This window comes from Eptesicus fuscus, chromosome 21, assembly GCF_027574615.1.
Source record: "Eptesicus fuscus isolate TK198812 chromosome 21, DD_ASM_mEF_20220401, whole genome shotgun sequence".
Lineage (NCBI taxonomy): Eukaryota > Metazoa > Chordata > Mammalia > Chiroptera > Vespertilionidae > Eptesicus > Eptesicus fuscus.
Window position 1 is genome coordinate 39,114,776 of NC_072493.1, and position 11,924 is coordinate 39,126,699.

General features: G+C 54.6%; 2 protein-coding genes across 3 annotated transcripts in view; one reads left to right on the plus strand and one right to left on the minus strand.

Moving 5' to 3' along the window:
• Window positions 1-4,094, minus strand: part of XRCC1 (X-ray repair cross complementing 1) — a 27,767-nt gene extending 23,673 nt beyond the window's left edge. The window contains exons 1-2 of the mRNA XM_008158388.3: window positions 3,931-4,094; window positions 3,411-3,503 (exon numbers count right to left, since the gene is read on the minus strand). Of these exons, the coding sequence (XP_008156610.2) occupies window positions 3,411-3,503; window positions 3,931-3,981 (144 nt within the window). The 5' untranslated portion in view covers window positions 3,982-4,094. The remainder of the gene's footprint in view (window positions 1-3,410; window positions 3,504-3,930) is intronic.
• Window positions 3,301-8,979, plus strand: PINLYP (phospholipase A2 inhibitor and LY6/PLAUR domain containing). 2 transcript variants are annotated; one of them, XM_054710567.1, is made up of 7 exons: window positions 3,301-3,464; window positions 4,743-4,893; window positions 5,248-5,394; window positions 6,334-6,450; window positions 8,009-8,161; window positions 8,413-8,556; window positions 8,746-8,979. In XM_054710567.1, exons 3-7 carry the CDS (start codon window positions 5,325-5,327, stop codon window positions 8,898-8,900), a joined length of 639 nt encoding a protein of 212 aa, XP_054566542.1. In that variant the 5' UTR covers window positions 3,301-3,464; window positions 4,743-4,893; window positions 5,248-5,324; the 3' UTR covers window positions 8,901-8,979. The 2 variants fall into 2 exon arrangements, with proteins under 2 accessions (XP_054566542.1, XP_027990912.1); XM_028135111.2 differs by lacking the exon at window positions 4,743-4,893.
• The last annotated feature ends 2,945 nt before the right edge of the window (window positions 8,980-11,924 follow it).

Sequence of the window (11,924 nt, forward strand, 5' to 3'; positions counted from 1 at the left end):
AAACAAATCGATGCTGTTAAAAATCAAGATCATGGTTACCCTTCCAGGGGGCAGTGACAAGAAGGAACACAAGAAGGTCTGGGGGAGGTGGCATGTCCTGTTACTTGATCTGAGTGTGGAGCAGATGACAGTTGCGGTCTGTGAGGATTCACAGAACTGTGTGCTTTGCTGTACACATTACACATCAAAAGAAGGTGAAAACCAATTTAAAACCAAGTGATTCGCAATCACTGAGCCCTGGCTGGTGTGGCTCAGTTGGTTGGAGTGTAATTCAGTACACCAAAAGGTTGTGGGTTCGGTTCCTGGTCAGGGAACATACCTAGGTTGCAGGTTCGATCCCCAATCAGAGTGCATCTAGGAGGCAATTGATCAATGTTTCTCTCTCACACACTTCTCTCTCTAAAAATGTCCTTGGCTGAGGATTAAAAAATAAAAAGAAAGAAGAAAACCACTGAAAAACAAAAGAGAAACGTGTGCCACCTTGCTGTTCAACATTTCTCCCAAACAACCCGCCTCCAGTGGGGCACTGGAGTTACACCTGGGCTGTGTCCCACCATCCCCTCTGGCCAGAAGTTAGCAAACAGATGGAAACTCCCCTCCTGAGAGCAAGTGATGGGTTGGCAACAGAGGTTCTATGGCCGTGGCAAGCAAAAAAGGTATGTGGGCTCTCAAGAACACAGGGCTGAACCGTATGTGGTAACATCCAGATGTAGCATAATATTGTTGAGAAGGGAAAAAACACAGATTAGTCTATGTGTCTTGATGTCCAGAAGTTTTACCCTCATCACTTGCTAGAAAAGAACCCAAATTAGCATTCACTGACTATGGAGGCACCCTGCACATTGGCAGCTGCCAAAAGCAATCAGATTTCCCAAAGGATCTCTGACATGAGATAAGTTAACCACTGCAATGCCGCTTGCTCAGACACTTGCCCCCTGCAGTTTATTCTCAACATAGAAATCAGGATTCTGTGAGCGCCTAAGTCAGATTCTATTTCTTCTCTGCTCAGAACCTTTCAGTGGCTCCCCTCTCAACCAGAGTAAAAGCTTAAGTCCTTACAATGGCTTTCAGGCCTTAAGTGTCATGGGGCCCTCCATCCGAACCCTATTAGCTCATCTCCAACTTCTCTCCCCCTGGCTAACTCTACTCCACCCCCATAGGCCTCCCAGCTGCTCCTCTGAGGCCAGCATCAGCCCGCCTAGGAGCCCAGAAATCTGCATAGCTCACAACATAGCTCACTCGGCTTAAATGTCACCTCAGGGAGGCCTTGCCTAAGTCCCTATTTAAATAAAAACCTCTTGCCCGGCCAGTGTTGCTCAGTAGTAGAGTATTGACTCATAAATTGGGTATCACGATTCGATTCCCAGTCAGGGCACGTGCCTAGGTTGCGGGCTCCATCCCCAGTGGGGGGCATGCAGGAGGCAGCCTATCAATGATTCTCTTTCTTTTTTTTTTTTTTTTTTTTTTAAATATATTTTTTTGTTTTTTTACAGAGAGGAAGGGAGAGGGATAGAGAGTTAGAAACATCGATGAGAGAGAAACATCGATCAGCTGCCCCCTGCACACCTCCTACCGGGGATGTGCCCGCAACCAAGGTACATGCCCTTGACCGGAATCGAACCTGGGACCCTTGAGTCCACTGGCTGACGCTCTATCCACTGAGCCAAACCGGTCAGGGCCAATGATTCTCTTTCATCATTGATGTTTTTATCTCTCCCTTTCCCTTCCTCTCTCTGAACTTAATAAAAATATATTTAAGCCCGACCAGCGTGATTCAGTGGTCGACCTATGAACCAGGAGGTCACGGTTCGATTCCCAGGCAAATGCCCAGGTAGCGGACCCGATCTCCAGTGGGTGTGCAGGAGGCAGCCAATCAATGAGTCTCTCATCATTGATGTTTCTCTCTCTCTCCTTCTCCCTTCCCCTCTGAAATCAATAAAAATAAAAATATAAATATTTTTAATAAATACCTCTTGCTACTGCCTCCTACCCCAGCTGAGGCATTCCCCATTCCTCTTAACTGTTTGGTTTTCTTCCACAGCACTCGTCAGCTGACTTACATTTTACTTCTGACTTTCCCCACTAACATGAAAGCTCCACTGGACTGACATGTCTATGTCTGATGCTGTCCACTGCTATATGGCCCCAATATCTAAAACAGTTTGGCCTATAGAAGGTGCTTTATAACTAACTAGTAGCCCATTTGCAGGAAGAATCCTGCAAGCGGGCCGCTGTGGCCGCGAGCGCCGCCGCGCCGCTGCCGCCCACCCCGCTCCGCCCTGCCCGGGCTTTCCCTCTGGCAGCCACCTTGCTTTCCGCTTTTCCTCCCTCTTCCTTCTAAGTTGTCTTCAGTCTTCACTCCTCCATCCCTCAGTGTATGCAAATTAACCACCATCTTTGTTGGGTAATTTGCATACTCACCCTGATTGGCTGGTGGGCGTGGCTTGGGCGTAGCAAAGGTGCGGTCAATTTGCATATTACTATTTTATTAGGTAGGATTATCCAATGAATGAATGAACAACTGAATCCACCCACTCTTGAATCTATAGGTCCCATCCCTGTACTAGCAGCTTCCACACCTGTCTCCGGCTCCAGGTCCGACCCCTAACTGCCAGCCGGATGACACCCCTTGGAAATCCCAAAGTCATATCAAACCTGGACATGCTAAGTGGACACATCACCTTCTCAGGCCGCCCCTCTCTGGTTTTCCATTTCAGTGACAGCAGCCCTGTCTCCCTCAATCTCCCAGGTGGGAGAACCCTGTGCCTCCCTCCGGCCCCTCGGACGCCCTCACCCCCATGTCCTGTCTCCTCTGCTTTCAGTCTCTCTGCTCCCACTGCAACTGAGGTACAGAACGGGGTGATCCTCCTGGGGTCACAAGACATTTTCCTGGGATCATAAGAGAGCCCAGCAGAATGATCACTCAGTTATAAAAACAGGAATCCCTCCCTTTACACAAACACCTACATGTTGACAGGGCACTTCTGCAGACGTTATGTCACCAAATTATCACAACAACCCTGGGCCTGAATCTCATTATTCCCAGAAGACAGATGAGAAAACAAGTCCAGAGAAACTGAAGCACAGGGAGGGGAGAAGTGAAGTGGCCAGTCTAAACTACCGTTCCTGCCATGTTGTTAGTCTTCACCATAGGATATATTTTTGCCATTGATTTTTAGAAAGAGTGGAAGGGAGGGAGAAGGAGAATGGGGAAAAGGGAGGGAGAGAGGGAGAGGGAGGGGGAAGAGAGAGGGAGAGAGAGAGAGAGATGACAGAGACATGCTGCCATTGTCAGGAAAGGAAGCTGAGGCCCAGGGGAAAACCCTCAACCCGCTGCCAGCGGACTGGGGAGCAGGGTCTGGCCGCGGGTCCCCAGGCTCCCCTAAGGAGAGAGGGGAGGGCAGGGTCACCTGGAGCACCACTGAGATGGTCTTCTCGCCTGCCTTGGCTGCCCGCCACTTCCGGTACGTGTCGGCCTTGAGAAGGTTTTCTGCGCAGTGGGTCTGGAGAGGAGAACGGGAAAGGGAATGTTAGGGTACCGAGATGAAAGCTAGGTCCCCCGCTTCCAGATTATTCCTCCGAGTCCTCCCAAGCCCTCTGCGATCTCCCCCGCCCCCAGATGTAAGTGTCCCCGTTAATTCTCCCCACGCTCTGCCTGGAGTCCCCCACACCACTCTGCCCTGGAAGTTCACCCATGAGCTCCCCGAGGAAGCGCTCCTCTTCCTCCTTTCTCTCCGGGACTTCCACAGACTCCCGGAAGTGCCCCCAGTCCAAATCTCTCTCAGAATCCCCTTACAGCCTCCTGGGAACCCCCCCGGACGCTCCTCAGACGCCCATGGAGGTCCCTTGTACACGCCACAAGTTCCCACGGAGCCAGCCCCCTCAGGAATTCCTGTACGTCTCCCAACCCCCCTCACCCCAGGGCCTCACCGAGTCCTGGCTACTGCAGGACACCACATGGCGGAGGCGGATCTCCGGCATGTCAACGTCGTGGGCTTCGCGGGACGTGAAGGATGAAGGAGGGTCCGAGTTTGGGGGGGCGCGAGAAAGGGGTGCGCCCTGCGCGCGCTTAAGTGCGCACGCGCGCGAGGCTCGGGCCTTTCAAACCGCGGCGCGCCGGCGCACGCGTCAACCCGGCGCCGGCGCAGTCCGGCCTCTCCGGAGAGTGGCTCCGAGTTCCCTAGCAACGAGCTTTTCCTCTAGCCCCGCCTCTCCCTGGCCCTGGCCCTCTTTAGCCCCGCCTTCCGGCGATGTCCACATCCCGTTTTTTTCTGGGCCTAGCAACAGGAGCGGCCTCCGGGATTGGTCCCTAGGAGAAATTCCCCATTCTCATTGGACAACGTAGTCACCGCCCAAACTGAAGCCTTCGGCTAGAGGACCGCAAACCTGAGCGAATTTTTGCCGAGAGCCTTGGAGCCTACCGCCACAGGATCCTCCACCGGTCCTGCAGCTACACTCTTCCCCCGCTAGCTTCCCACCACACACAAAGGGAAAAAAAAAAAATATATATATATATATATATCAGCTCTCTCCCAGAGTTATATGCCTGAGGCCAGGAGAGAGTGGGTCAAGAACCTCCCTCAATAGAACACAAAGCATAAGCCCAAACCAGACACACACACCCAGCCTAGAGTGCTTCCACCCATGCCTCAGTTTCCCAATGTGACCTGTGGGCATCTGTCTCCTACCACACCCATCGCTGCCCCGTTGACAGGCACCCCTTCTGTTCGGGTCCTCGCCAGACCCGGAGATACAGCCCGAGGCGGGTAGGAGCTGGAGACAGCGCGAACAAAGAACAGGGAGTGTGAGCCAAGCCCATGAAGAAGGGAAGGGAGACGAGGCTCCTGTGCCCCCGCAGAACAGAACGAGCCTGGACGTGCTGGGCGCTCCCAGGTAGGGCCCCACCCACGCAGGGTGCCTCCTTGAGATGAGAGAGAAGAGAGAGGGGTTCTCAGACCTTGTAGCTGCCCTACACCTACAGGGAATCGAGTGACCCTGATTTTGACCTTGGGCTTCAGGCCAGGAAAAAAAAAAAACGGGGGGAAGGGGGGACGGGGAGTGAGAAAACGGGAAAGTGCCCCTCTGAGTCCTGATAGAAGGGGCTGGAAGCCCAGACTCCTGGGGTCCCTGTGGAGGAGGGGCCTGGGCACAAGATGCCCATGTTCCTTTGGATTCTGGTCCCACCTCCCCAACCCAGAGCCGCAGAGGCCTGCCCTGCGATCTTACCTCAGCTCTTTCTCTCCCCAGGGTGAAGGTGGGTCCGGACCCGCCCATCCTGGGCTTCCTATAAGTACCGGGAACCTGGGGCTGCCGGGTCACACACCATGAGGCCGTCCAGGACACCGAGCGCCTTCCTGCTGGCCTTCACGCTGCTCGGCACCCTGCTGGGTCTCGGTGAGTGACCGGAGGCTCGGCCTCCTGGCATCCTCGGGAAAGAGAGGACCAGGAGAGAGCAGTCAGCACGGTCTCTCCGAGGGAAAGAGCGGGCGCCCTGGGAATTCAGGGTCATGTTGAAGGCAGAGGCTAAGGGAAGAGGAAGACTGGGGCCCCGAGAGAGGAAAAGCTCAAAGGCTCTTGGATTGGATCTCTGAGGAAGGAGGGGGCAGGGTGGGCTGAATCCTCCGCCCCCCAGGAGGGGCGTCTCAAAATAAGACATTTAAACTCTAGAAAATCAGATGAGAGCATGATTAAGAAGGGAATTTTTTAAAAACTGGGGGGGGAGAGGGAGAGATTAACATTTTTCCTGGACTCTAGGGAGATCAAGCCCCCAGCCACTCCTCCCTCAGAGGCAGGAGTTCAGGCAAGTCCCACGTTCCCCAGGTCCCAGGGGTCTGGGCCCCAAGCTGCCTCCTCTCTCGGGGTCAAGGAGGCCATGCCCTCGGCCCTCCTGGTCCTGGCTCTCCCTTCTTGAACTGGGATGCAGACCTCAGATCCAGGTTCCCCTTCCGGAGCTTCTACTGTCCACAGACCTACACGTGGTTCCTACGAGAAGGAGGGTCCCACATCCAAGAACCAGCGGGGCCTGAAGCTTCACAAAAAACCCTGGGAACCTCCTCCCGGACCCCCTCCCTGGCCCCTCCCGGACCCCCTCCCTCCCTCCCTGGCCCTGAGCTTTCTAGGGGACCCGGCGTCCCAAGTCCACAGCCTTGTAATTAGGCGAACAGGCTCCGTGGTGGAGTCGCTTCCCGCCTCGGGAAGCAGCGTTGCGGGCATCCCCAGCGCGTCCCTGGCAGAGCGCTGGACAGTTCCCCGGACAGCGGTCAGCGCCCCACCCAGGAACAGGGAGCCGCCCCACCTCCCGCAGACCCCGCAGCCCGGCCCTCTGCCCTGCAGGGCGCCCGCTGAGCTGCGAGGTGTGCCGGGGCTCCGGGCCCACGTGCAGCGGGAAGATGAAGACCTGCGAGGCCGGCAAGGACGCCTGCGTGGCCATCGTGGGGGAGTCGAGCACCAGTAGGAGCCCCGGCGCCCAACCCGGGGGAGGCGGTGGCGAGGGGAGGGACCGGCACGCTGGGGGGCGGGCAGGGGAGAGGGCAAGGCGGTTCCGAGGTGGATGGAGGAAAGGGGATGCAGGGGAGCGACAGAAACCATTGCTGTCAGGGGTTTCCGGAAACGAGACTTTCCAAGAGAGAAGATGGGGGGGTGTGTAGGGACTTTTTCGGGCAGGACGGGGTGAGGAAAGGACACGGGGAGCAGAGCAGTGAGAGGGGGAGAATCTAATAGGCCAGAGGCGGGGGGCGGATCAGGAGAAGGAAGAGGCTGGGGGGGGGGGGGGGGGAGGGAGGGAGGAACAGACTACCCCAGCGATCGTGGGGGTCGTGCGGGCTGGAAGAGACCATTCCGGACAGGAGGAGGAGAGATGACATTGGGGTAGGAGGAGAGAAATAAATGGAACCACAGCAGACGGGAGCAGGGAGAGGGGAGATAATCCTAAAGCATGGAGATGTAGAGAAGGGGCAGGAGGGAGGCTACTGAGTAGAAGGGGAGAGGAGGGGGGGATTTAGATGGAAGGGACCAGCCCAGACCCGAGAAAGGAAGGGGGAGGTGGGGAGCAATGGAAGGGACCACGGAGGGTTCTGGAGGGGGTGGGGGGGGGGGGGGGGAAGGGGCATGGTGTAGGAATGAAGGCTGTGACAGCAGGTGAAGGGCAACCTTGAGTGTAGGAAGGAACCATCGCAGCAGGAGGGGCGGGTAAGGAAGGTGGGGTAGAGGGTGGCAGGCTGCCCTCCTGACCTAGTCCGCGCCTTGGCAGGTGGGGGAAGGGCCTGAAAGGCTTGAAGAGACACCTACCTCCCCATACAGGAGGGAGATACAGACCCGGGGGTGGAGGTGTGGGGGAGAGGAAGCTGAGGGGAAAGCCAACCTTTGGTGAAGTGAAGAGGGGGACACCTTTGGATGGGGCTGGAAGAGACCACATGTGGAGTGGGGGAAGGCGTGGAGACTGGAGGAGACCACTTAAGGCAGGATCTGGGGGTAGCCAAAGCGGGCGGCAAGAGGCATTCAGTTGGAGGTCTGGGGAGTGACCATGAAGAAACCTGGAAGACACTAGAGAGGGAAGTGGACGTTTCAGGGCGGGGTGTGGGGGCCGGCACCCCATGGTCTGTTGAAAGTGGCTCCCAAGCCTGTGAAGGCTGGAAGAGAGGATCTCATGTGGGCATAGGGTAGCCATAGATGACCTGGGAAAGCACTATCCACAGGGGGTGGCCATGGCGAGGGGGGGGGCAGGGGGGCGGAGAGAAGGACCTCCTTAGGTAGACCTGGGCTTGGCAATGGGGAACAGCAAGTGACCACCAAAGGCTGGCTAGGGGCTATGGTAATGAGGTAGGGGGTGGGGAGAGCTACCTAATAAACCACTCCAGACTGCACCCCGGTAGATAAGGGGGTATGGCTTTAGGGGGGCTGGAAAAGACCATCCTAGACAGTCATGGGGTGGGGAAGCTGTGGGGTTGGGAGAGGCCCCAGGCAGGGGTCAACACTACCCAAGCCCTCCCCTCCCGTCCCCATCCCTCAGAGGGCCACCACTCAGTGAACAGCTACAAGGCCTGCATGAAGTTCAGCGACTGCTACTCGGGTTTCGTGTCCACCACCATGGGCCCCAAGGACTACATGGTGTCCAACACGCACTGCTGCCAGAGTGATGGCTGCAATCGCGGCTCGGTGCCCCGTAAGTGCCAGCTCAGCCCTGCCTCAGGAGTCTCTTCCAGCCTGCCCCAAGAGCCAGTGTGTGTGCCCTCGCCCTCCGCTCATCGGTGCGCTCTAACACTGGGCAAGCACCTTGCTCGAGAGCCTGTTTCTGCTCCTGTAAATGCAGGGCCCATAACCGCTGTTCCTCGGGGTTATTGTGAGATTGGGGGGGGCGGGGGGGGCGGTGTTCCTAAACGTCTCTTTGTACCTTGTGCTCCGCCCTCCTCCCAGCTCCCGAGAACAACCGTACCGAGAATGGCCTCCAGTGTCCCGCCTGCATCGTGCCCTTCCAGGAGACATGCCCGGGGACCCAGGCAGCCCGCTGTGTTGGCCCGGAAACCCACTGCATCTACTTCGCTGGCAGAGTGCAGGCTGGTGAGGGGCACCTGGATCTCGGAAGGAGGGCACAGGGGCCCCCAGAACGGGAGGGAGCCAATGCTTCCAGGTTCTAGGGGAGATGGTGGCCCCAGAGAACTGGGTGAGGAGGTGGCAGGCCCGAGATTTCTAGGTCACGAGGACGGAGCGGTTGGGGGCCCTGACTCCGTTCTGAAATCTCCCTCCCAGGTATCATCAACACCAGGTTTGCCACTCGAGGCTGTGCCACAGAGAGCGCCTGCAACACCAAGCCTGGAGCTGAGGTGCCCTCGGCCTCCTATCTCTACTTCCTCCGCCGAGCAGACTGCCTGCCAGCCCCGCAGCCCCCTGGCAGGGGCGAGTGAAGAACCGAGGAACGTGTGGCTTGAAGTCCCCATTTGTCTCAGCCTGCAGCTCCCTGGGTGCCTATAATTAAACAGATTAACTGAGCAAGCCCGAGTCTTTGTATCACGATGCATCGCAGGGAGGTGTGTTGTAGAGAGAGAGGGGGAAACCCTGCTTTTATGAAGGGGTTACTCCATGCTGGGACCCTGTGCTAAATGTCTTCCATGCTGTACTTCATTTCATAATCACAGCAACTCTACCATTGATATTATTATCCCCATTTTACAGATAAACAAACTGAGGCACAGATTAGGGTGTCACTTGCCTTGGGTTAACCTCTAGGGAGGATCAGAGTCCTGATCACTTCTCCTGAGTAAGCTTGCCCTCTTTTTGCCTGTTTTCATGTCGGCAAAATGTGGATATTAATAGTTATAACCTCATAGAGTTGTTGTAAGAGTGAAATAAAAATAAAAAACTAAAAGAGCAGTTAATGATGCAGTGCCCAGCTCCTTTAAGGCAGTGTTGCTTCTAGAGACTATATGCCTAAGTAGTAATCATCATAATGGCTGCCACTTACTGAATGGCCATTAGTCTGCAGGTGCTAAACATTGTCCTCATCAGGACAGACTAGATTACGCTACAGTAACAAGGAAGTCCCTAATCTCAGTGGTTTAAAACAACAAAGTTGTATTAGTCAACGCATGTGCAGGCATGCTGCGTAACAACGCATCTCAAAACAGACATGACAATAAGCATTCTTCTGTCTTAAGGGTTTGTGGGAGGCCGAGGTGGCTCCGCTCCTGGTCATGCTTTGGCTGATTTGGCTCTAGTTTTGGGAGGATCCAAGTTCTCCTCTTCGGGGTTTCACAAACCTCTGGGACTAGTGGCTCCCTGGCAGATCACAGCAGCACAAAAGCCAAGTGCGCTGAAAGCTCCTGCCGAGGTCAGGTCTGCTAACATTTCACCGAGTAAAGCAAAGCAGACGGTCCAAGCCGACACTCAGGGAGCAGGGACGTATCCTCCCCGCCAGTGGGAGGGAGAGGAATGGTATTTGTTGAACAAGCACCCGCTCACAAAAGTTTGATTCTTCCTTCACCTACGTGTTGTGTTTGGCACCATCCACAGGTGTTCTGCTTATCATCCTAAGGCAGCCACAAACTTGAACACTGCCCATTTCTGTGCACAGGGAAGTCTCACATGAGTGATTAAATGCTGTGACTCAGACACGGCTTGACACAACTCTTCAGATGGAGCTGGTCACATGGCCCCACCAAACCCCTTGGGGGCCAGGAGTGCAGCCCTATCCTGTGACCTGGTCATGTTTCATAGACAGCGTCAATGGCCACTGTGGCCTCTTAGGGGCACTTTCTCATCTTCACAACCTCATGCGATAGGCACTACTAGTCTCATTCCTGTTTTCAGGAAAAGAATTTGAGGCTCAGAAGGGATGTCACATTGGCGTTCACACAGGTACAAAGTGGCAGAGCTTAAGCTTTTATTTAATTGGTCATGTTGGGGGGGGGGGGGTGGAAAGACCACATCATAGAGGAGGAACAAGCCTGTATTAGCTATCTTTTACTATGTAATAAACCAATCTAAAAGTCAGTGGCTTAGAACAATCACCTCTTATTTTGCTCATGAATTTATGGGTCAGCAATTTGGTCTGGGATCAGTTGGGTTCATTTGCCTGTCAGCTAGGCAGCTCTGTTTCGGAGGGTTGTCAAGCTGGGGATTGGGGTGTCAAGGCTGACGGGGCCACGTCTCTTATGACCCAGCAGATTATCCGGGGTTTCCTGTTGCACTTCCCAAGCCTCTGCCCGTATCATGTTTCCTGTCGTCACGTGGCCAGGTCTGGAGTCAGAATGAGAAGGGACTATCCAAGGGCATGGCTACAGAGAGGCTGAACAAATTGGAGGCATTAATGGACTAGGCAGGTTCGATATAAGATGCTTTACCATCACAAGCCCCCAAGGTCGAAACAGTCACTGGTCCACCCCAACCCCAGGGAGGCAACTCAGATACAGATAGTCCCTCTCTTTAAAAAAAAATAATAAATTTTTTTATTGATTTCAGAGAGGATGGGAAAAGGTGAAAAAGATAGAAACACCAATGATAAGAGAGAATCATTGATTGCTGCCTCCTGCAGGTTCCACACAGGGGATCGAGCCCACAACCCAGGCATGTGCCCTAACCTGACTGGGAATGGAACTGTGACCTCCTGGTTCATAGGTCGATGGTCAACCACTGAGCCATGCTGGCCAGGCCAGATAGTCTCTTGATTCCAGCCGAAGGGAAGCTTTCCTGTACAGAACCCCCACTGTCCTTCCCCTTCCGGGGCCCCTAGCCTTGGCTCCCTTAGACCCACAAGTCCAGGCTTCCAGCTCCAGTTAAAATCCCAAAAGAACAGACACGGAATGGCATTTCTACTGAACTTTATTCACTCCTCCATAAAGCACCACAGGCCAGCCACACCCTGGATTCACCCTTTGATGGTTCTCCACCCCAATGGACACAAGTCCTTCCGTCATTATCCAGAAATGTAGGAAACTCAGCTAAGGTGCTGAGATGGGATCAATGCTCAAGTTCTCTGTGCCTATTCTGTTTTTGGCAGATGGCAACACCGAGATTCATCATGCATTTCCTTGAATTCTTGCCTTTGAGGGTCTTCCAGGCTGAAGGTGCCACGTAGACACACCCCCATGGCAGCCAGTGATCTGTCCACAAGGGAGACGCAGTCTTTTCTGCTTGGATGCTCACAGATAATGCACTAGCAACCTTATGCCTCCACGAGGTCTAAAAGTCAAATACCATTAGCCCTTTGCACTCGCTTGCTTTTTTTCTCGAGCTGCTACCGATGCTAACCGTGTCGAGTCACACTCGACATCTGAGTGCAAAAGGTTAAAAGTCATGATTTAAAAGGCAACCACTCCAGAAGGTAGTTGTGACACTCGAGAGTACCAATATACAATTATATACAGGAATACAACCAGCACTCGCCAACAACAGGCACGCGCAAACAAAACTGGGTCTTGCCTTCTCAGATC

Bases quoted from the DNA above. Each gene is read 5' to 3' on its own strand.
- PINLYP (XM_054710567.1), top strand. From the start codon at position 5,325: ATGAGGCCGTCCAGGACACCGAGCGCCTTCCTGCTGGCCTTCACGCTG. The intron at 5,395-6,333 runs GTGAGTGACCGG...TCTGCCCTGCAG, and splicing joins CGGCACCCTGCTGGGTCTCG to GGCGCCCGCTGAGCTGCGAG. The intron at 8,557-8,745 runs GTGAGGGGCACC...TCTCCCTCCCAG, and splicing joins CGCTGGCAGAGTGCAGGCTG to GTATCATCAACACCAGGTTT.